The sequence below is a fragment of the Lepidochelys kempii genome, chromosome 18 (assembly GCF_965140285.1).
Source record: "Lepidochelys kempii isolate rLepKem1 chromosome 18, rLepKem1.hap1, whole genome shotgun sequence".
In the NCBI taxonomy this organism is placed as follows: domain Eukaryota; kingdom Metazoa; phylum Chordata; order Testudines; family Cheloniidae; genus Lepidochelys; species Lepidochelys kempii.
The window spans coordinates 18,327,392-18,352,138 of record NC_136397.1 but is presented as its reverse complement, the minus strand read 5'-3'; the positions used below and the strand labels follow the sequence as shown (position 1 = coordinate 18,352,138).

Genomic DNA, 24,747 nt, shown 5'->3' with positions numbered 1-24,747 from the left:
CACCTCTGTGCGAAGAGCCCAGGTAAGCGGTGCCCAGGCCCTGTTACAGGGCCAAATGACATCCCATCCTGCAGTAAGAGGCTGGGAGGCTAACATGCAGTTGTCTCTTTATTCCAAGTCAGGCTGCTGAGTTTATCCAAGTGTAGCTAGTCGGCTACATCCTTCTCTATGAGCTGCAGAGGACATCCTGGAACCCAGCAAGAAGCTGGAAACACATTGCCAGCAGCCCCCAAACAGGAGAGGCTCAGACCTCGTAGAGCTGTTTTGCTGGTCTAGCTTATACCAGTTCCCCAAATGAAACAAACAAGGGCTTTTTCGCCAGCATAAATGTGTCTACACTAGGGCTTTTGGCAGCATAACTACATGGGAAGTGATGTAGCTATGCCAGCAAAACTTTTAAGCATAGGCCAGGCCCCCAGACTGGCATCAGAGAGATGTCAAAGGCTGGGACCGACCACCAGCCAGTTCTCCTAGAAGACACCGATTCTGCAAGGCATTCACATAAGATCAGTTTCTACAGAAGTCAATAGCAGCTGAAGGTACCCCACACCCTGCAGAGCAGACTAAGAGGGTCTGGCATGGCTAGCACCTATACATTTGGGGTTAGGAAGTGGTCACACTGTGTAGCCTACCTGAATTTCTGGGAAAAGTTCTTGACGATCTGGACTATCCTTCCATCTGCAATGAGATCCAGGGGAGACTTTCCCCTGTGGTTGGCGTAATTAATATCTGCTCCTTCCTGTGCTAGGTAACACGCAATCGCAGCACCAACGTTCAGCTCTACATTTCCAAGGAAGCCGGAAGCCTGGAGCTAAGAGAGGGGGAGAAAGTCTCTGTTAAGGCACTCAGAAACCTGGCTATGGGTCAGACCCTAGAAAACCAGCCTCAGTTCTCGGGCTTGCAATTTGCAGGTGCAAAGAGCTGCGGGTGTAATTTTGCACCCCTTATCTGTGAACACAATCAGATACTTGGACATCTAAGTCACATACTTATTTTTACTACAGTAGTGCCTAGAGGCATCAGCCACGACCGGGCCTCATTGTGCCAGGTGCTGTACATTCTTGTAGTAAGAGATATTCCCTGCTCCACAGAGAGTGATCTAAACAGATGAGACAGACAAAAGGTGCGAGAAAGGAAGGATTATCATCCTCACGTTAGAGGTGGGGACCTGAGGCACAGAGAAATTAAAGTGACTCAACCAAGGTCACACAAGAAGTCCGGAAATTGAACACTGATCTCCTTAGTCCCCAGTCCAGTGTGTTAACCACAAGGCCTTCCAATCTCTCTCAGTTACCCTGCCCATAACTTACACATACAATTTTTCAGACATAAAACTAGTGACTCATTTAGTGCCAGGCTGAAGAGCAGGGTCTAACTGTTGGTATTTGCAATTTCCAACACAATAAAGGAGAAGGAGGAGGAGTGTGCGTGTTACAGGGAGAAAACCACAACAGATGGCTCATTAATTTGGCAATAGCTTATAAAAACTGACACACAGCAAGGCACCTAAGCTCTGCACTACTCTAATGAGACATGAGGGTAAGGGAAGGAAGCAGCCTGGTCAAATCCATCCATGTCAAGATGAGGCTAAAGTATAGGGAGGACAGTGTTGTTGTTAAGGCATGGGACTGAGACTCAGGCCACCAGGGTTGTATTCCTGGCTCTGCCACCAGGTCACTTTTCATCTTGGGAAAACCGCTTCCCCCCTGCCCACTGGGCCTCAGTTTCCCCACCTGTGAAATGGGGATAATAGCTGATGCAGAGAAGGCTCCATTTGTTAGATTTGTGAAGATGCTAGCTGGTTTTGTAAAAAATGAAACACCAAGTGCCAATTTCACACACCCCAACAGCCATTCTATTTTACAACTCTGCCAGCAAGACCCAACTTTGCTTTGCCTTTCTATGCTGCACTGAAGTCAGAGAGCTAAATTCAGAGCATGTCTGAGTGGCACCAGATTAGGCTGGCAGGCTATCAGTCAGTTTGTTGAGCTTGAAGGTTTGCTGCAGATAAGTCCAATGATACAAGTCTGATCTGCTACACCGAGAAGCTTAAAATATGGAAATGTAATTCAGCTCTGGGGATTCCCTGGGGGTTTGGCCTGGAGACTTATCAGAACAGCCTGATAACAGAGGAAGTCTGTGCTGTATCCCATCCTCCACCCCAGCCTCTTCCACTTGACCCTTGTTCTGCCACCAATTCCTTTTGTATTTTGATCTTAAGGCTCTTGGCAGAGCTAGTCCCAGCGCAGGCAAGCAGGATTTCCCCCTCCCACCCGCTGCTCTGATAGCCAAGCTCTCAGCTGCAGGCCTCCTGAGATTAGACTCCTGGGCCTCCTGGGAGCAGAGACAGGTGACAAAGCTGCATTGCACAGAGGCAGCACAAACATATTTCCATTACAAGGTACATTAAAGACACTACATTAAAGCTTCAGGGATGAATAGTTAGTGGATGGAGTCCCAAGTGGCGGCTATTTAGCGGGAGGGGAACAGGGAAGGTCCCTGCCTTCTTAGATTATTGAATGCACCATTGCATCCCAGGGGAATATCCACTGGTTGGCCCAGTAGGTCATGTGCATGCTGCAGAACAGAAAGGACTATCTGAATCTCAGCACACTCCAGCCTCCAGTTAGCAGCGGGTAATGCCATCTGCTGGCCCACCTGAAATGAATGCAGGGATCTCAGCCCAGGCCCCAGCAGAAAGGCGTCCACAGCACAGAAACCACCACTGCTATTTGCACCCTACTTGCCAGTCACAGCACAGAGGCCAGGACTGAATGGGTCACTGAGACTAAATTGCCCCCCATGCCTGGGCGATGGTGCCCCCTCCATGCTAGAGCTAGGCACGTTAATAGCTAGGGGGAAGTGCATATGGGAGGCTAGCCTGGGCTGCTGGGTGCGTAACTATTCTGCAAACAGAGGATGTTATTTGACAAGGGCTTTACATCAGGCCCTATAAACTTAGAGTGGAAGGAGTTGTACATTTAGGCTGAGACTGTCAAAGCCCCCGGAGGACACAATCCAATTAATAGTAATGGGAACTGGGTATCCAAAACCATTAAGATAGCTTTGAAAAATCTCTGCCTGCAGTATTAGCTCCTAGGGCCTGCAGCATGGCAGTCCCAAAAGCTAGTCAGCCTCTGTAAAAAGAGCTCAGTGAGTTACTAGAAACCTGCCCGTTCTGCAGCCACCTTTGCTCATGTTCCCAGACTGGTAGAATAAAGAGTGAGGAATGATTGACAGACTGCCCGCGACTAGCAAACAGTGGGGATGCTGGGGCTGGGCTCTGATTACCGAATCAGCAATCAGCCTCTGCCCTGCTGGCGGGGACCTATTTGTGCCTCCCGTACCACCCACTGGCATCATCAGTTCTTGCAATCAAAGCTGGTGCCATGGCTTACAGCAAGCTAATGAACGGAAGAGGTGGAATTTTCAGAGCAGATATGGGTAGGATGGGGGTGGGGAGAAACAGGCAGTTTGGCGGACTGTGTGCAGAACTGAATTATACTGATTTGTTGGTTTTCTAATCATTGTAAATTGCGTTTGAATTTGATGTCAGATTTTTAATTTGTCAAATTATCTTTGCACTGGAATAATTCTCAACTCACCCAGACTGTGTGCACTTGGTATTTGCCCACGCAGCTTCCGCTGTAAATTGGCACACAAGTGTAGATGTACGTAAACAGGTGATGGAGTAGTTTGAAGGGCTAATTTTATGCCGAAAGCCTTTGCAGGAGGGCTAAGCTTCCAATAGCTGACATGCCCAGCTAAGCTTCCAATAGCTGACGTGCCCTGGCCCCTCTATTTGAGGCCTAAGGATCGAGTTTTCCTGAGTTCAGATTGAACGTGAAATTCAGCCCTGGAGCGATTACAACTGAAGTCAGCCATGTGACACCAGGGACAAGTTTGGCCCAGAGAGATAGCAGGCATGCTGAAAAGCAGCTTTTCCACTACACTCGTGGCCTTGCAGGATAACGGCTCCCGAGGTCTGGTTGGGGGTGCCCCGCAACGTTCCCCCCTCCTAGCGTGTGTTTGTTTTGCAAGCGGGAACTGTAAAAGGGAAGCCTCCAGGCCTTCAGAGCATGCGCAGACAAGGACTATAGCAAGAGGTGGAATGCTGGGAAGCAATTACTTCAGTCTCCAGCTCCTCCTCACAGAGGGGAACGGGAGATGGGGGAAAGACGTGAAACAGCCACACTCCTCTGCTCAAATTCCACTGCCTCTCACACCTTTTGCCCCAAACAGAGTGAAATCAATGATGGGGGGGGGGAAGGGGGAGGGGAGTAGGCATGATTCTGGCACCATTGACAGTAATGAGTGTGTTGCCATTGACTTCAGTGGGCCAGGATTTTACCCTTTATAGAGTTCAACAGGCAGTACGTGATACTCTCTCTCATGCCCCTGGATGGAGCTACGGTGACAGATGAAAACTACCCCTTGCTTGGATACGACGTAATCCCCCTGCCACATGCACACGGTGTCTTGTTCCCTACCCAGCTACTTTCACACCATGCAGGTCAATTGTCCTTATGTTCTTAGTACCATCCAACAGGAAAAGTAAGCCAGTGCAGCACCGTCTATGAACTAAGGCCAGGACTCCTGGCTCTGCTACTGGGGCCCAGCCACTTCCCCTCTCTCTGCCCCATCTGTAAAATGGAGAAAGGGATACTGATGCAGCTCTTGGGGGCACGATGGGGGAGTTCACGTCCGAGAGCCAAGTATCATAGGACTCAGAGATAGAAAAAGGCCCCTTCGGTCACATCCAGCCCTTCTCCCCTTGATCAAGGCTGGGTCATTCCCTACAAACACATTCCCAAGTGCTTAGTACAGTCTGGTTTAAAAGGACTCCACCATTTCCCACTGGAGACTGCCGCCCACCCTAACCGACTGTCCATGGCCCTTCCAACGCCACAAGGCACTTCCCTGGAGCGGCGCTGTTCCCTCTCTCTCTCACCTTGGAAAAGAGGGACGGTCCCTCCCCACCTTCCTGTTCCTCTGCCATGATTGACATCAGTTGCTGCCGTTCTAAGACAATGTGCATGGCTGTGTCTCCGTCCTCGTCCTCGGCGTTGACATCGCTGCCTTCGCGTACCAGCAGCTGCACCAAGTCCATGTGCCCCTGGGTGACTGCCAGGTGCAGGGGAGTCTGGTTCCGGCTGTTCCTGAGGTTGACATCACAGCGACCCTTAAAGGGAGAAAAACACTAAATGGAGAAATAGTGGCAGAGTTCCAGGAACACCCCCATTGAACACTAGTTTCATGGCACAGGGAGAAGACCTGGACTATCAATTCCATCCCCATGCAAGTGCAGTGTAGGGGGGATCCAAAAGGGGGCAGCAAAGGGATCCTACTTTTCATCCTTGCCCCAAGGTCCAGAAAGCCTCGACAGTCAGGTGATGCAGAGGTTATTGCAAGGGAACAAGTGCATGGGAATTTCCTCCTGGCTGGTAATGATCTGGAGGTGACAGCTAGTAAATTACTTGACACCTGCAAACTGAAGGCCTGGAACAAGTCCAGACAGTCACGGACCAGCTCCTAAACTCAACAAAGCAAGACTGATTCCTTGTTGTGTCTTTTGCTTCGGTTTCCCTCAAGGACTCAGACCGCTGAAGGAGTAATAGGAAAATCTCTCTAATGCCAGGAGACAGGATGCAGCAAACACACAGCTAGCCTCTCCTGAAAGGATACCCTATTAGAAGGCTCAACAGTCATTTTGCCAGCACTGGGTCTGCAGAGGACAGTGCTGGCGAGGAGTCAGAATGCACTTTAAATTGAAGCTGGGTTAGCAGTGGGGACTACACCAGACATAATAAAATCACCTTAATACTTTGCATTACACAGTGCCCCCTAGGGATCTCTGTGGCAACAAATATTGATTAATAAAGCTACTGCATCCCTGTGAGGCAGAGGTACCCACCATTGCAGAGGTGGGGAAACAGAGGCCAAGCACAACAAATCAGAGTCTGAAACAAAACCCAGGAGTCCTGAACTCCAGCCACCACTTTCTCCAAAGCTGGAACTAGATCCCAGGGTTGAAACCCTGGCCCCACCAAAGTCAACGGCAAAACTCCAATTTACTTCCCAACTTCTGGTCCCCTACTTTCACCACTAGAGAATATTGTCCTGAGGGGCAGGAGTAGCACCTTGAAATCAGGGCTCCTAGTCCCCTTTGATCCAAGCTATGATACTTCACTCCTAGCCAGAACCTGCAGCAGTTGCCCTAGTGATTCCTAGTCCCTCTGCTCTACGCTCTGGACACCGCCCCCTTCCTTTTAGGCTCACACCTTTTAGACTCACACTCCTTTCAGAACTGGCGATGACCCGAAACATGAACTTGCCACTTCTCATGCAAGTTATTTACCTCTCTGATTAAAATTTCTGCTGCTTCCATGTGGTTATTGAGGGCAGCAAGATGCAGGGCGGTGAAGCCATCTTCCTTTTTAGCATCAACCAACTGCCGGGCTCTTGCCAGAATCTTCTTTATGGCTCTGGGAGGTTAACGAGATTAAAGGAGAGCCCAGAGAGTTACTTGTCAACAGGAGACTGATGCACAAGAGACAGGCCTACCTCCTCTGTTGAGCAGTGATTAATGTTCCTAATGTTATAACAGGCAGTGTCACGAGCAAGGACAGTGATCCAGAAAGCTCCATCCATCTTACAGATTGGATTAGGAAAGTCAAACAAAAGCCCTCTGTTTTCTTTTAATAAAGCGGGATAAATTCACAATGTCAATGTTAGTAATGAGCTGGATGTATCCCCAGACCAGTCTGATGGAGGACGCACACAGGGCGGATCTGACCCAGTGTTTTCAGTCATCATCAGCAATGTCCCACCCCTAACAGCTGAATGCTCCAGGCACAGGACTGGGGCAGACAGTCAAAGGAGATCAGTGATCGGAAGCCATGGGAGAAGTGGGGGAGGTCTGAGACATGGAAAGAAGGAGGCTGCTACAAGTGAAGGCACAGTGAGAGGAGAGGGGCAAAGGAAGAATCAGGGGGCTGCCTGACAATTTTCCATCAAGACCCCCCCCCCCCCCCAAAAACCAACAAAAAAGGGAAAACTGATTGTGTGTTCTATATTTATTTTTGGTGTCAGCAATTGTACGCATTTTCCCCTGGTTCTTTTGCCTCCTCACAGAAATGGATATCTGGCTATCTTTGAGTGCTAGCCATTTGACTTGAGGCGTCAAAAAAAAATTATTCTCCTCTTCTCTAACCAACACAGCAGGGTTCACTGGACCCTCTCAGTCTTTTGAGAAGTCAGGAAATCTGTAGCCTTGTCTCCACTAGAGAAGGTTTGCTCGGATAACTCCCAGAGTGGAGAGGAGGGTTATATCAGTTCCTCCAATGAAATAAGCTACACCAGCAAAAGGTTTTTTTTTCCATCTATACCAGAGCTTTTTCCTGGTATAAAAATGTTGTAAAGAATCCCACCCCTCACACTGACACTATTACACTGGCAAAAGTTTCTAGTGTAGACATGGCCTCAGTTTTTATAAAAGACACACAGAAGCATGATTTTTAATGGATCTACAGTGGCAGCTTTACCTAGGCAATCACAACTAGACACACAAGACTTCTCCAACTGCTTTAAAATACAGGTCTCAGACGTGTAGCTGGGAAGTTTGCGAGGGGTGCAGCCTGTCTGCAGGTAGTTGTCAGGAAACTGAGCTATTTGTACTTTCACAGATCTCATAATCCTTGAAAAGGCTTCAGACCTCTGCCAGAAATCGCATCTGTGTGTGGGTCGCTTTCCAGGGCTCAGAAACAGAGGCTGCTCACAAGGCAGCAGAGAAGAAATGAACAAACGAACGAAGCACTTTGCTGCCATTTCTCCTGAAAGATGAGATGAGATTTTAGGAATGTGTTCATTGCTCCCTGGGAGCAGAGGGACGGGACTCTTTTCAGCTAAGGCTTAGGAAATCGCCTTTTGGAATATTAAGCACCTATTTCTGGTTCCATCTCAGAAGATGACTCTGCTGTGCTTCGCAAGGCTAAATGCACGGGCGTATTGTAGGAGAGAAGGTGGGAGAGGGGCAGAAAGGTGACTGCTTAAGACACTGCTCTGTGTTTGCACTGCCGACAATCACCGATCCTTGGTGTAATGATTGTGGTGATCTCAGCCTCGTCTTCCCTGACTGAGGAGCCATTTCTGCAGAGAATTAACAAAACTGATACAGGACCATGGGGTTAGAGATAGGGAAAGGATCTGAGAGGTCCTGAGTCCACCTCCTTTTGCAAGGGAAGCACCTGTCCCCTAACAGGACAATATCAGATACTACAAACTGGTTATGGAGAAGCACCTAGTTCACCCCCAAGGAGAAGGGGATTTCCTCTGGGAATTGGCAGAAGGGGTCTGGATGAGGGGTGGCACAAGCAACGGCAGCCAGGGAGCCAAGTTCTGCTGGGAGGGTCATTTCTGCTCTGTACATTTCCATGTCCTCAGCCTCAGCCCTTTCCTCAAAAGGCTTTTCATCCCCTTTCCCCAGCCTCATAGAGAGTCCGCTGGTCTCCCAATGTCCCTTTCACCAACCGCGGTTGCTGTCCCCGATTCATCACCAGCAGAGCAGGGAATTTCTAGCTCAGACCCAGGCTCCGCTCCCTGTCAGGATTACACAGCATGTCCTCAGCCCGTCCCAGGGGGCCTCCCATGCCCTGTGGGTTTCCCAGCGACGCACACCACACCCTGATCAACAGGGTCACACGCTAAAAGCTCCCCCCTTTCACTTACAGCTTGTTGCCCTTCAGAGCAGCATGGTGCAGCAGGTTGAAGCCTTGGCGATTCTGGATTGTGAAATCGATGTTCGGTACCTCGGTGAGGATCTCGATGATGTTTTTCAAATCGGCAGTGATGGCATAGTGCAGGGGGGTGTCATCAAATGAATCCTACAGGGAGCCATAGCAAAGCACAGGTGACATCAGAGAGACTCCCCTCCAACAAACCATCCCTGAGGGGCTGGCTGAGACAAGGATACAGGGCAAGTGCAGGCCAAACAACCATGAGTCACCACCACCCGATGGCAGTTCGATGGCCTACATGAAATGAATTTTTTGGGCCTCAGCTCCTAGTAGACAAGCATCCACATCACCGAAAGAGCCACCTCTGCCACTGGCCAGCCTTGAAGCTGGCAATCTTGATGATAGCCTCAGCAGGGAAGCCAAGGTCTGAACGGGACTGCTGGAGAGTGGGGGGTCTCTCCTTTCACTCCTAGGAGGAGTCCTTATGAGTTGAGGCTGAGGCACACGGACAGGGGAGATGGGCATGCTTGTGTAGCCAGAACCTAGATCGTGGGGGACAGACAGAGGCCTTCAGTTTCCTGGGCTGCCAATCCCCTAATTTCATACACCCCACAAGAAAAACTACTTCACTGGTCTCTAAAGACTAGTTACAGACCAGTCCGGTAGCCCTAGAAACGGGACAGGCCCAGTGACTTCATTGCTGCTCTCCCAAGTTCCTTTATACCAAATTGAAAAATAAAATCTCACCAGCCCGATATCGGGAACAGGAAGAGGCATCGTTGGAGCCTTCAAATATAATGCAATTAACGGGTCACCCTTTGCTGGAATAGCAGAAGGTGCTACTGGACCGGATTAAGGCAGTGGTGCAAGTAGGGCGGTTGGTCCGGTCCGCCGTACCAGTAAGATATTTATAGCCAGTCCGCCACACTGGAAAGACACAGGAGGAGCAGAACGTGGGGCCATCCCCCTCCAGCCCGGCTGTACCGCCCCCAGCCCTTCCATGCAGCTGCGTCTAGCGTCTCCTGTCTGGGGTTTGGAGGCAGCCCCGCCTGGGGGCAGTACTGTTACAGCCGTGCCGGAGCAGCTGCTGGCATGGAGCTGCACAGCAGCCCCGCATTCTGCTCCTTTCGCTGCTGCGGTTCCCGGGAGAGCCCCACGGTTCTCCCAGGAATGGCAGCAGCAAACGGAGCAGAACCCCACACCAGCTGGTCCTCTGGCGCGGACAGAGAGGTGTCGGTGTGCAGGGAGGGACCCAGAACTAGACTAGCAGGGTGGCTGCGAGTTCTAGGCAGAAGCCAGCCCAGCACCACAGGACACTGCCAAGCTCTCAGGATCGACTTTCACCCACAACCGTTAAGCAGCAAAAATATCTTCAATTATACGAGGCATGAAAATAACCTACTGGGAGGTTGACGTCACAGTTGTGCTCACAAAGGATCCGCACGATCTCCGTGAATCCTTTGTTGACGGCGACATAGAAGGCTGTGCACTTGGCATTGTTCAGCAGGTTTGCATTGGCTCCTTGGCTGACGAGCACATGGACAACCTCAGCTTGATTCCTGGTGTAAAAAAAAAAAATTGGACACTACGATCAAAAGATGGAGATTCTCTGTCTACAACTATTAGACATGCAACATCATGAGTATCTTGGTTCTTGCATCCTTCTCTTGTCTCATAAAAAAAAAAATCCTAACTGGAGCACCAGGCTTTGCTCTCTGTTGGCGTAATGTAAATCTGGAGTAACCCCTGTTGACTTTGATGGACTTCCTCTGGATTTACACCAGGGTAATAGAGAACAGAATTCAGCCTCCTGTCTGTCTAGACTGTACACAGACATTCAAAAAAGGAACTCAAAATTCAGTCACCTTCTCTTCCTTTCACATACCCCAAACCCCAGTAACCCCCGTTTTCTACCAAGGTGTTCATACTATGGAGAATTCACCTTCGCATGGAGATTGGGGCTTCATGCAAACCAGCCCCTGGAGTTTGAGGGCCACATCCTCAGCTAGCATATATTAGTGCAGCTCCATGGTTGGAGGCCTTTTCCCTCTCTGTGGTGCTGGTTCAAATCTAGCTATGTTGATTTGCACCAGCTGAGCATCAGGCCCTTGGCACAGAGCATCACTGAGGTTACACTTGTACGAAGGGAGAAAAAGCTCCTACCCAAAAGCTGCATAATGGAGAGCTGCGTCCCCCTCTTCATCCCTCAGATCGATGTTGGCATTCGCCTGCAGTAAGATCTTCACAACCTCTACCCGGCCCAGGTGGGCAGCGACTTGCAGTGCGGTTCTGCCCTGATTCTTTATATCAACCTGCAATAATGGAAGGATCCAGGCACATAATTGTTTAGGAAAGGTCTCAATGTGCACTCAGGCACTGTTCCTGCTCCAAGACTCTGTATAACTTGATGGGAAAGAGAGATGATTACTTGTATTCTACAGCACCCAGAAGGTCCAAGCAGGATCTGGGGCCCATTGTGCTGGGCACAGGCCACGGAGCTGAAGATTGGAAGAAAGCTAATGTACCAATCTTTAAAATGGGTAAATGAGATGACCTGGGTAATTATAGGCCTGTCAGTTTGACATTGATTCTGGGCTGACACAGGACTCAATATGAATTAAATAAGGATAATGTAATTAAAGCAAATCAACATGGATTTATGGAAAACTACTGTCAAACAAACTTAGTTTTGTTTGTTTTTTTAATGAGAGTCTGAGTTTGGTTGATAAAGGTAATGGTGTTGATGTAATATACTTGGACTTCTATAAGGCATTTGACTTGGTACTTGCATGACATTTTGATTAAAAAATTAGAACAATATAAAATTAAAATGGCACACATTAAATGGATTAAAACCTGGCTAAGTGATAGGTCTCAAAATGTAATTGTAAACAGGAAATTGTCATCAAGCGGGTATGTTTCCAGTTGGGTCCAACAGGGACCAGTTCTTGGCCCTACACTATTTAACATTTTTATCAATGACCAGGAAGAAAACATACCATCATCACTAAAAGTTTTCAGATTACATAAATTGGGGGTGTAGTAAATAACTAATAAGGTAGGTTGTTGCTACAGCGTGATTTGGAATGGTTACACTGGGAGCAAGCAAACAATACACATTTTAATATGGCTAAATGTAAACGAATACATCTACGAACAAAGAATGTGGGACTCTACCCTGGGAAGCAGGGACTCTGAAAAAGATTTGGGGGTCATGGTGGATAATCAGTAGAACATGAGCTCTCAGTGTGATGATAAAGCCAAGAGAGCAAATGTGATCCTGGGATGCATAAATGAGGGAATTCCAAGTAGGAACAGAGAGGTTATTTCACCTCTGTAGTTGGCACGGGTGCAACTGCGACTGGAATCCTGTGACCAGTTCTGGTGCCCACAATTCAAGACGGATATTGAAAAATTGGAGAGAGTTCAGAGAAGAGCCACAGGAATGATTAAAGGATTAAAAAACAGGTCTTACAGTGACAGAGTCAAAGAGCTCAATCTATTTAGTTTAACAAAGAGAAGATTAAGGTGTGATTGGATTATAGTCTGTAAGTATCTACATGGATAACAAATATTTAGGCTCTTCAATCTAGCAGAGAAAAGTCTAACACACTCCAAGAGCTGGAAGTTGAATCTAGACAAATTCAGACTGAAAATTTAAGACAAATTTTTGACAGTGAGGATAATTAACCATTGGAACAATTTCCCATCTCCATCACTGACCGCTTTTAAATCGAGATGGCTGTTTTACTAAAAGTTCTGCCCCAGGAACTATTTTAGGAAGTTCCATGGCTTGTGTGATACAGGAGATCAGACTAGATAATCACATTGGTCCCCTCCAGCCTTGGAATCTATGAATCAGAGGCTTGCTGTGCCCCCAAAAGTCTGATGCCCCCCCCCATTGAGAACCTCTGTTCTAGGGTTTAGGAGCGGGGCGGCGCACTGAAGTTTACTGTATGCAGGAAATCTATGCCCCCAACACCACTTTAAATGGCACTGCACAGCCCTGGCTGCTGTACAAAGCTAAAATAAAAGGCACTTCCTGCCCCAACCAACATATTGACTCATTCCAGACCCCAACGGTGAAAGGGCACTTCCTGCCAAAAAGGGAGTGGTGCAAGCACAGACCTGGATGCTATGTCAGGAACTCCTGGGTGTCTAATCCCAGATCTTGTGTCAAATCCCACAGGGACCAGGGCTGATTCTTAACTTCTCTGCCAAAAGCTACAGTAGCCAACAATATCTCCCTGCCTGGCAGGGGGACGAGAGGTCAGTTGATGTTCGCACTGGGCTTTGAAGGAGGCGAATATGATATAAGCACCAAGTATTCTCAGTCACTCAGACTTACATACCGGGCAGCCTGGAGGGCTAATCACAGTGCTGACCTGCTGCTGTGAGATTTAAGGATCAAGGAGTTGAAGATCAAAGTAGAAGGCCAAGACAGGAGGGCAGGGACACTAATGAAATCAATGAATGGCTAAAGGGAAAGAGTGAGGGATCTGGCAAAGGCTTCATGGCTTGGCAAGTAACACAGGGAGTTTTTCTACAGCTGATCCTGTGCAAAGCAGTAGTTTGTGCAGGGTTTCCTTCTTGGGCTTAGACAGGATGGTGATTCTGGTAATGACACACTGGATGCCAATGCATCCCCCTTACGTAAAGGGCTTAACATTGGTATCTGCCCCATTGGGAGCCCCTTGGCAGGCAATTCATCTCACCTTGCTGAGCAAGCCCTTGGATCCGCCTGCCTCTCGCTATTTATAACTGTCTAGTAGAAAGAACAAATTCCTCTCCGAGGCCAGGATGCAGCGAGACTATTCCTGACCTAATCCTGACACGTGGCACTTTCCCATTTCAGATTAGACCCCATCACTGGTGCCTGGCTATATTCTTTCCCTCCCCGTATCTCCTAACTTTGCATGTAATGAACTGGAACAATTATCTGGCAGCAAACCATTAAGTCAGACCTTAGATCTCAGCTTCATTATAGTCCTCTCAGAATGGATCCTGGTGTTTGTTAATGTCCCATCAATCTGCTCTCGCTTGCCACATGGCCAGGGCCTCCAGAGGATTTATGTTCCTTTCCCAGCTGCTTCCAAGGACACCATGCGAAGGCATTCTGCTCTCTAGTTCTCTGGCTTGTGACAGATGCATTTACTCACGCACAAACCTGCAGCTTTTAAGGGGGTAGCTAGGATCTTGGGCAATCTTCCAGTGTTTGAATAGGTGGCTACAGAGACCACCCAGCCCCCAAACTGTACTGCGAAGGTATCTGTATACAAACTCTTCTCTTTATCGGCAATGCATTAGGATGAGGGCCACATCATCACAAGTGCCTAGTATGTGTGCACGGAGAATGCAAACAACAGGTACATAGTAATACGGGTTAGCTCTTGTATAGCACCCTTCATCAACAGATCTCACTATCCCTATTCTACAGAGATGGGGCACTGAGAAGCTAAATGACTTGCCCAAGGTCACAGAGGAAGGCGATGGTGGAGGTTGGAATAGAACCCAAGAATTCCGAGTCCCAGTCGAGTGCCCTGACCACCAGACCATGCTGCCTCAGTAGAATGGTTTCTGTGTTCATGTAATTTATTCTGGGATTGGCTCCACTGGTCTGATCCTACCAGACATCTCTACTCAGTCCCGATGCAGCAGAACATAGCAGGTAGCCTGGGGCTGCACCTCTAGCCATGCTGCCTGGCTCCTGGAGGATTCAAGCAAAGCAGGCCTGTCACTGAAATACACATTTCTTGCGTTGGTTGCCACTAGAAACTGCGCATGTCAGGTTGCTTATGTGAATTCTAAAGAGTGGATATAGGAAAGGAGAGGGCAGAGTTCAAGCTGGTGGGTCTGTTAGCATAGAGCCTGCATGTACTTTGGTGCGTAAGGGAGACTGCCCAGGCTAGATCAGTGGGGTTTCCTGCCCAGCCCTAACCCAGGCAAAAAGTGCCCTGCTATGACATGGCAGTTATCCCGGCTAAATTCCTGGGATAATGCCTCAACGCCCTCCACTGGATCTCAAAGCAACTTACGCACACCAGGGAATTCAGCCTCCCGCCCCGTGCTACAAAGCAGTGAGTTTTGGGATCCACCGTTTGGGAGGGGAGGAAAGGAAATTTAGGCACACAAAAGGTGTCTAAGATACCACAGCAACTCAGCTCTCGACTTCTAGTCCCCCCTGCTCTAACCACTGGACAACGCTTCCTCTTGAGCTACAATGGCACAGGGCAATTCTGCATGCCAGAGTCCCACAGCCCTGCCAGGGGGAGCAAAGGACCCCTTGAAGCAGAGGCAAGCTCTAGGACTGTCAGTTAAAGCAAAAAACCAGTCACCTGCTGTTAATTCCTTACAGTAGGTTTTAGCAGCCCCCCATTTGCTTTACACATCGACGACAAAAGACATCGACCTTGGAGGGTTTCTCTGAGACTTGCCTTGTCTGGGTATTTTTGAACCAGGTCCTCAACTTTAACAGCATTGCCATGCGCCGCCTCAACGACCAAGCGCCCTGGATGATCCAATTCCATCTTCTGGCACAGCAGTTTCTCTAGGATGGAGATCAAAGTGCCTGTGTGGGGATGAGAAACAGCCCCAGGTTACATAGTGGCAATGAGCAGCTGTATGGGTGACCACATGGACCCAGTATGGGCCTTTGTCCCTCTATACTGACTAGTCCATATAAAGAGCTTTATGAACTTGTTACTTTACTGCCTCCAGCTAACAGACATAGTCCTTTAGCTCAAGCAACAGAGGCTGATACTTCTAAATCCAGAGATCCCAGGTTCAATGCCTGCAGAAGACCCCTCCCTAAGGGTCATTATATGTGGGCAAGCAATAACATGAATTCCTAGCTGTAGGGAAGGAGGGAGTTGGAAGACAATAAAAGGCTTTCTCCTGCAGGAGAAAGGAAAATCCTGACCACAGGATTTCAGATTTGGTTTGCACTCACGACACTTCCCTAGTGTCTGATGGGAGTTCCACTTGTTATTTTCCATCAGAGAAAGTGCTAAGTCACCGAGTTTGGCTCTAGTTTCCTCCAAAGTTCAACAGGATTTAAACTAATTCCTGAATGGAGCCACAAACTTTGTTCCCCAGCAGTTTCTCTCTTTTTTTATGCTAACTTTTCTTGGGGTACGTGATGTAGGATCAATTTATTCTGCAAGACAAATCAACAAGCCTTCCCCTTTCTCAAACATATGGCCATAACTTTCATGACCAGATTCACAAAACAGGAAACAACAAAACCAAACCCCAGCTTCACTGCTAGCGTGGGCTAACCTTCCCACCCACTGCAAAGTAGGGAAGCATCATTATACTCATGCTATGGACTGGGAAACTGAGGCACATGAGGTTATGCCATTTACCCACTGCCAAAATAGCAATCCTACAAAACAGCCAGGAAAAGAACCCAGGAGTCCTAAATCCTAGTCCTGAGGCTTAACCTTGAGGCTATCGGTGCTCCCCTGATTTGGTTAAAATGGATTTTTGGGACTCTGCTTGGAGAAGGGTAATGAAGCGATTAGTCAATTAACATCTGACACGTTCTAAAGAGAAATACTTTTGTTACCCTAGAAAGATGAAGTGGTTATTTTTCAGCCCTGGCCAGAACTGGACCACATCTCCCTCCCTGCTCTCTCACTTTTAGATTCCTTGGTGTTCTCCGTTGTCATGAGGTTTGCATCCTCGTCTCTCTGGTAGGCCGTGAGACAAGCTGGGTTAAAGGTCCAGGACTGCCCTCCGACAGACACTCTCAAGTCTCCATCCCCAAACACCTTGATCACCTTGCCAATGTGCCCTAGCGTCTGCAATGGGAAGAGATGGGTTTTTTTTGTTTTGTGTTTTTTTTTTTTAAAAGGAAAGCAACGTATTTCCTGCTTTTCAGAACCAAGGTAACGCTTCTAAGGGTGGATTCCCAGGCAGCATTCCCAGCGTGTGAAGAGAAGCATTCACTGAGACGCTGCAGACGACAACTCCCACTTCAAGAACACACAAAAGTGTTCTCAACAGTTTCTTATTTGGGTGTATACAAAACGGATGTCTTTTCACATACTAGGGGAAGAGGGAGGCCAAGGTACAATACAAACATCTGGAGAGGAAGCCAGTGAATCAACAAAGCATGGTTTACAGAACCCTAAGAGGCAGACAAAGCTGGCGGTCTCTGCTGTGCATTTTGCTGCTTATGGAGCACTCTGTATTCTGCTCTTTTGCCCCATGAATCTGATCAGAGGAGAGTTTTCCATTTGCAATGGTTTGTCCCTCACCCTTGAGAATTAGAGAAGAAAAGAGGGAGACATTAAATTTGTTTGCTTAAAATTTCAGCAGAATTTCCTTTTAAACTCATGGGTAGCTATCTCCTTTGACAGGTGTTTCCCCGTCCCCAACTCACCCTTTGCCCTTATTTTCTGAACGCTGCTGGGAGGCCGCATTGCTGAGGACCAGATACATTAAGCAACATTCTTTCTCAAAGCCATTAGCATGCCCACATGTCTCCATGCACTGACCAATAGGGGGTGCTGAAGAGCAAGGAGGCTAGCATATCCAGCCGCTAACGTTTTTTTTTTATGGATTAGAAATTGCAAGTTACTGGACTGTCTTGGAACTGGAGCACACTCACAGGTGCCATTTCATCTGTCCACTCCCCATGACCAGCTTGGAATCGCTTCACTGTTTCCATATCATCTATCACACGGACAACATCATCAACCCAAAAGGTGTTGAGCTAAAAGAAAAAGAAAGGCATATGCTTTTATGGGATGAAAAACAAAAAACCAAGGCAAAAAAAAAAGATAACCCATAACAAAACAATTCCATAAAGCACTAACCTTTGCAAAAACATCAGTCATGTTATTTAAAAAAAGCCACGTGCAGGATTACGCAGGGCAAATGTTTTTCTTTTGCAGCCACTCACACGTGATTTTACACGTATGAATATCAGCTGGGATTGCACAGGGATTTCCCCAGGTCTGCCCCGTTTCCATGCCAGATGCAGCACTCAGGGTTCAATAATATAGTTAACTCTGTACTGGTGTTAACTTTGTTCGCTATTTCCACCAGATATGGGAAGTCAGAGATCATCCATTTCCTTCCTTTGCCAGATGTTCCTGCTCTATGGAGAGGGACCAGTTTGCCCGTCTATGCCCGTCACCCACATAACCAAGTATGTTTAAATGCATCCACGTTCCAAAAGACAGATCACTTTAGGGAAGGCTGGTAACCTCAACTTTATAAAGCAGGGCCCCAAGACAGGAGGAGTTGGACAAAAAAAGACTTGTATCTGTCAGAGAGCTCAGGCAGAGATGGGAAGGGAAGCCAGAAGTGACCAAAGAATGTGGCAAGAAAGCGTGCAAAGCCAAGAGAGCAAGAGGAAAGAAAAGGTTAGTTCCAGTTTGTCAGGTGCTCTGAGGATGACAGGTGCTTGCTAAAGGCTAGGTGTTATTGCTGGAAGCCTGGAAGAGCTAAAGATCAGCAGCCGAGACAAGACACACGGGCACGGCGGAAGTGTGGGGAAGAGAGAAGCAGCTGAAGGAGATAACCAGAAGGAATTGCCGAAGACAAGCGAGAGGTTAACATGTCTACACTGGCATTCAGACAGGTGCAAGGAAGCAGGAGCCACCAGTGTGGCTGCACTGTTCATACAGGTCCTGCCTTGGAGGGTGAGGCTCATCAGCTTCTCCTGGGCTCTGTGTGTCTGGCAGGGGGTTCATTTTAATTAAAAAGAAAAACCCCAGTAGCTTCCCTAACCATAATCACTGGGACTTGTCTGCTTACAGCCACCTCCTCACTTCTCAGGCCCACAAAGGGCCCACGGAGTCCTGACAAGCAGAGTGCTGTGTGGGACGAACACAGAGTTAAATAACTGTCCCCAGGCAGCACCCCTGGGAACGGAGATGCAATTTAGAGGGGCCACCTCCCCTTTCCCATGAGTAAAGCTGCTGTGTTACAACTCATTCACACCAGGGATACAATTGTGGACAAGGAGAGGCCAGGCATGCCATAACAGCAGCGTCGGCAATGGTATGGCCCAGGAAGGGGACAAGGGGGTACTTTCCCTAGAAACCAGGGGACACGCAAGCTTTTCATACCAGACAGAGTCACTAACTAGGTGCAAGTGGTCAGATAAACTACATGGTGTTGCTCTTGTTCCCTGATTGGAGGAGCAGCGCGAGCGCAAGCATGCATGCAAATATAAAATGTGATTAGTGCAAATTCTCCGGCATGTGACTCAAGCTCGCTTCTGGCAGACGTCTATTCCAGTGAAACACAAAGAGGCTCAGAGAAAGCGACGCAGAAAGGGGCCTCAGTGCAGTGGAAGCAAGTCAGTTTTAAATCAAGAACGAACGTCGGCAGGGAATATTTTTGCACTGCTCACTCAGACCTTGATTCAGGAAAGCATTTCAGCATGTAAATAATTACCTTCCTGAATCGGGGCCTCCGATCTCATTATTAGAAATCACTAATAAACACAGATAGCCCCATATGTCTACCCTTTACATATGTTGACAAAGAATATCTGCTGGTCCCAAAACCGACAGCCTAATGAGCAGACCCCTGACAAACACTGGGTCAGCCCTTCCTCGACCAACAGCCCCGTTGGCGTCAATAGGGCCACTCGAAGAGTAGGAAGTTATCCAACAGGATTAAATCCATCAGCCACTGGCCCCAAACAACACACACACAAGGCAGAGATTAACAGGGGAGGGGGAAATTACTGATGAGAAAATGGATGGATGGATGGATCATAGGAAGAGGTAGGATTTAAAGGTGAGCTACAAAGGATTTCTTAAAAATTGGGCTTATTTCTTTGCTGCTTGATTTTTTTTAACCTAACAAGTATCAGGCATGTCACATCTGGTCTTCCATGATGCTGTTGGTTGTCTCAGAGAAAGTGTATTCACAATAAACCATAAACTGAAAGGGCCAGGAGCAGAGACATCCTCTCTCTAAAACTTAACTGGCATTGGAGTTAAATATTAACTAACTACAAACCAACAACTGCATCCCCCACCCAGGGCTTGAAATATTCTAACTAAAAATTCCCTTTCCCCCCCATTTGCTCAGCTTTCACTCTTCCACATTATTTCACTAATTGTCCAGTTGCCAGAGTCATCCAAGGGCAAACAAGGCTTGAAATCCTAATGCTGACACAAGCAAGAACAAAACCAGACCAAAACCCTTCTAGGCCTTTTTAAACAAACAAAAGAAACAATACACCCCACCATGCTCAGACCCAATTCCCCACCCATTTTTTGCAGATCAGCTTCAAGGACAAACCTGAAGGAGCAAAGAGAAGGTGCTTGCCAGATGTGACAGGGAAAGCATTTCACTTCCATATAGCACTCCAACTTTTAATCCATTAAAGGCCTGATCATGGACGACTGATGTCAAAAGAAGTTTAGCTCCCATTAGCTCTTAGAGGAGCAGGAGCAGGCCCTAGCTGTTACGAGATTTTGTCTGTCAACAACTTTTCAGCTTAGTTATTGACAGAGTCCAAATTATTTAGGTAAATACAAACCCCACATTATTTTTGCCTTTTACCCACAACCTTTTCGTTGGAGAAATCTGTGCAAGTGGTTTGAAGAGTCGCACTGCAAAGGAGAGAAAACCAACCCTACAGTACCTATGCCTCCCTCATCCATGTTAGCATCCTTCTGTAGGAGATAGGCATTAAAAATCACATCCTTCCGATTACCACCCTCCTTTTGAACCCCAACCTCTTCTTAGCAGACTCTCTCAAGAGCTTATAGAGCTAGAAATCAAGGATTTTCTTAGCCTTGATGGCTGGAAAGAAATTAAGCCTGTCCCCACTCTCTCTAGTCTAGCAGCGTTTTCTTTGGCACTTGTCCAAGACTAATTATGGCACATCCTAGGGGACCACAGTCATTGTCATTCTACGCACAGCTGTTGTTCTGCTCAGTTTCCCACATCAGCACTTACCTTAGTCAGAGCTCCTGGGTGGAAAGTCCAGCGGGTTTCACTGTTGAATTGAACTCTGACATCCCCTCTGTCAGTGATTCTGTGCACAGTGCCTGTCTGGCCAATGAACTTTAAATATGGAAAGAGAAGAGAGAGAAATATTGATGAGTTAGGATAATTTTCATCAGCCAAGGATCTGCCGCTTGCTGGTTAGCCTATTTTTAATCATTATTTGTATTACCATAGCACCTAGGAGCTCTAGCCATGGACTGGGACCCTAATGTGCAGGCGCTGTACAAACTAAGATACTGTTTGCTAAACAACAGATCTTGTTGAGCTGCATAGCACTGGCTGATGCAGAGGCATATTTGAGTTGCCATCTGATGGTGTTCATTCGAAAAAAAATTGTTCACGCGGACTTCTGATTTCAAGGGTGTGACTTTTATTTGCTTTTTTTTTTTTTAAAAAAAAGTACGTAAAATACACAAAATATTGTTTCAGACTCAAACTGGAAAGGAATTGCACCTGTTCTCACCAGGCTTCCATTGAATGAGTCTCACGGACTCGGGCTGAGCAGATATTAGAATTGTGAGCGCGTACGCATGCAGCCTATTTCATGCGGATTCTTGCCCCTCCCCGACAGAGTCATCTTTAGTCTGTTTTGTAATAGGTGCCTGGAAGCAGTGTCCTTGCAGTCAGGACTCCAGGTGCTTTTCATGTATGCACCAGAGGTCACCAAAAGGTGTCATGGCCTCACTGGAAAAGTCCAATGGGACAGTGACGCTACTCAGAGACCTGCATTATCTTCTGTGTGGTCTGATGGTACATTTACTGAAGGATGACTACCTATTTCTGGCAACCTCAGCAACGTATTAAATCCCAAGTGAATAGATTTGTGGGGGCAGGGAAAAGATGGATCTCTCCATTAAAATCAATTAATTTGGCATTCATCATTAAAACGTCCATCATTGGAGTTTTTTAAGAGCAGTTTGAACAGACGTCTGGGATGGTCTAGATAACACTTAGTCCTGCCATGAATGCAGGGGATTGGACTAGATGACCTCTCGAGGACCCTCCCAGTCCGACGATTCTATGATTTGTGTCAGGGCCTTAGAGTTGAATATTAAAGCTTATAGCTGAATGATCTTTCAGCTGTGTGACTTGCCAATCAGGGCACCTTATATTGGGCTCCCAAACCCACATTTAGACTCTGAACGGCTCTATCCAACTTTCACCGAACTCAGCAAAAAACCAATATCATTGACTTTAACGTCTGCAGTGTTGTAGCCATTTGGGTCCCAGATGATGAGTCCCCCAGAACTTTTTCAGCAGTGCTCACCAGCTCCAGAGCCCATGAAAGTCAAAGGGAAATACAGGTACTCCGCACCTTTGAAGAACATGACAGTTCAATGCAGGTGGGTAGCTTTGAGCATGCAGGTTTTAAAATTTTGGCCAGTGATCCAGTCCGGTAAACCCATGATTCATGTGAATAGTTTTTACACAGTTAATCCCAGTCATTTTCAGTCTGCTCAGGTGAGAAAGGAATTGCTAATAAGAGTCAAGGGTTTGCAAGATCAGGCTTTTTTTTAAATGACTGCCCCATTCTCCTGCAATGACAACAAAACTTCCCACAGCATTTGCTCTTTTCTGCAGCTTTTTCGTTCCTTCCACTATGGCGAAATGGTCCCTTGAATTACTCTAATTGTTCCACTAAGCCCTGGTCTACACTAGGACTTTAGGTCGAATTTAGCAGCGTTAAATCGATGTCAACCTGCACCCGTCCACACAATGAAGCCCTTTATTTCGACTTAAAGGGCTCTTAAAATCGATTTCCTTACTCCACCCCTGACAAGTGGATTAGCGCTTAAATCGACGTTGCCGGCTCGAATTTGGGGTACTGTGGACACAATTTGACGGTATTGGCCTCCGGGAGCTATCCCAGAGTGCTCCATTATGACCGCTCTGGACAACACTCTCAACTCAGATGCACTGGCCAGGTAGACAGGAAAAGAACCGCGAACTTTTGAATCTCATTTCCTGTTTGGCCAGCGTGGAAAGCTGCAGGTGACCATGCAGAGCTCATCAACACAGGTGACCGTGATGGAGTCCCAGAATCGCAAAAGAGCTCCAGCATGGACCGAACGGGAGGTACGGGATCTGATCGCTGTTTGGGGAGAGGAATCCGTGCTATCAGAACTCCGTTCCAGTTTTCGAAATGCCAAAACCTTTGTCAAAATCTCCCAGGGCATGAAGGACAGAGGCCATAACAGGGACCCGAAACAGTGCCGCGTGAAACTGAAGGAGCTGAGGCAAGCCTACCAGAAAACCAGAGAGGCGAACAGCCGCTCCGGGTCAGAGCCCCAAACATGCTGCTTCTATGATGAGCTGCATGCCATTTTAGGGGGTTCAGCCACCACTACCCCAGCCGTGTTGTTTGACTCCTTCAATGGAGATGGAGGCAATATGGAAGCAGGTTTTGGGGACGAAGAAGATGAGGAGGAGGAGGTTGTAGATAGCTCACAGCAAGCAAGCGGAGAAACCGGTTTTCCCGACAGCCAGGAACTGTTTCTCACCCTAGACCTGGAGCCAGTACCCCCCCGAACCCACCCAAGGCTGCCTCCTGGACTCAGCAGGCGGAGAAGGGACCTCTGGTGAGTGTACCTTTTAAAATACTATACATGGTTTAAAAGCAAGCATGTGAAAGGATTACTTTGCCCTGGCATTTGCGGTTCTCCTAGATGTAGTCCTAAAGCCTTTGCAAAAGGTTTCTGGGGAGGGCAGCCTTATTGCGTCCTTCATGGTAGGACACTTTACCACTCCAGGCCAGTAACACGTACTCGGGAATCATTGTAGAACAAAGCATTGCAGTGTATGTTTGCTGGCATTCAAACAACATCTGTTCTTTATCTCTCTGTGTTATCCTCAGGAGAGTGAGATATAATTCATGGTCACCTGGTTAAAATAGAGTGCTTTTCTTCAGGGGACACTCAGAGGAGCCCATTCCTGCTGGGCTGTTTGCCTGTGGCTAAACAGAAATGTTCCCCGCTGTTAGCCACAGGGAGAGAGGAAGGTTGAGGGGGTAGTCACGCGATGGGAGGAGGCAAAATGCGACCTTGTAACGAAAGCACATGTGCTATGTATGTAATGTTAACAGCAAGGTTTACCCTGAAAGAGTGTAGCCACTGTTTTATAAAATGTGTCTTTTTAAATACCGCTGTCCCTTTTTTTTTCTCCACCAGCTGCATGTGTTTCAATGATCACAGGATCTTCTCCTTCCCAGAGGCTAGTGAAGCTTAGAAAGAAAAAAAAACGCACTCGCGATGAAATGTTCTCCGAGCTCATGCTGTCCTCCCACACTGACAGAGCACAGACGAATGCGTGGAGGCAAATAATGTCAGAGTGCAGGAAAACACAAAATGACTGGGAGGAGAAGTGGCGGGCTGAAGAGAGTAAGTGGCGGGCTGAAGACAGGGCTGAAGCTCAAATGTGGCGGCAGCGTGATGAGAGGAGGCAGGATTCAATGCTGAGGCTGCTGCAGGACCAAACCAGTGTGCTCCAGTGTATGGTTGAGCTGCAGCAAAGGCAGCTGGAGCACAGACTGCCACTGCAGCCCCTCTGTAACCAACCGCCCTCCTCCCCAAGTTCCATAGCCTCCACACCCAGACGCCCAAGAATGCGGTCGGGGGGCCTCCGGCCAACCAGCCACTCCACCACAGAGGATTGCCCAAAAAAAGAAGGCTGTCATTCAATAAATTTTAAAGTTGTAAACTTTTAAAGTGCTGTGCTTAAAGTGCTGTGTGGCATTTTCCTTCCCTCCTCCACCACCCCTCCTGGGCTACCTTGGTAGTCATCCCCCTATTTGTGTGATGAATGAATAAAGAATGCATGAATGTGAAGCAACAATGACTTTATTGCCTCTGCAAGCGGTGATTGAAGGGAGGAGGGGCGGGTGGTTAGCTTACAGGGAAGTAGAGTGAACCAAGGGGCGGGGGGTTTTATCAAGGAGAAACAAACAGAACTTTCACACCGTAGCCTGCCCAGTCATGAAACTGTTTTTCAAAGCTTCTCTGATGCGTACCGCGCCCTCCTGTGCTCTTCT

General features: G+C 47.8%; 1 protein-coding gene across 10 annotated transcripts in view; it reads right to left on the bottom strand.

The window, feature by feature from the left end:
- Positions 1–24,747, bottom strand: part of MIB2 (MIB E3 ubiquitin protein ligase 2) — a 109,591-nt gene that overhangs the window by 8,460 nt on the left and 76,384 nt on the right. For 8 of the 10 annotated variants that reach the window (XM_073317014.2, XM_073317018.2, XM_073317021.2 and 5 more), the window contains 10 exons: positions 20,670–20,777; positions 17,350–17,454; positions 16,375–16,537; positions 15,170–15,303; positions 10,899–11,047; positions 10,138–10,294; positions 8,728–8,882; positions 6,359–6,485; positions 4,952–5,182; positions 633–811 (listed from right to left, as the gene is read on the bottom strand). In XM_073317014.2, coding sequence (XP_073173115.1) covers positions 633–811; positions 4,952–5,182; positions 6,359–6,485; positions 8,728–8,882; positions 10,138–10,294; positions 10,899–11,047; positions 15,170–15,303; positions 16,375–16,537; positions 17,350–17,454; positions 20,670–20,777 — 1,508 coding nt within the window. The remainder of the gene's footprint in view (positions 1–632; positions 812–4,951; positions 5,183–6,358; positions 6,486–8,727; positions 8,883–10,137; positions 10,295–10,898; positions 11,048–15,169; positions 15,304–16,374; positions 16,538–17,349; positions 17,455–20,669; positions 20,778–24,747) is intronic. The other 2 variants (XM_073317019.2, XM_073317020.2) reach the window with 1 other exon arrangement.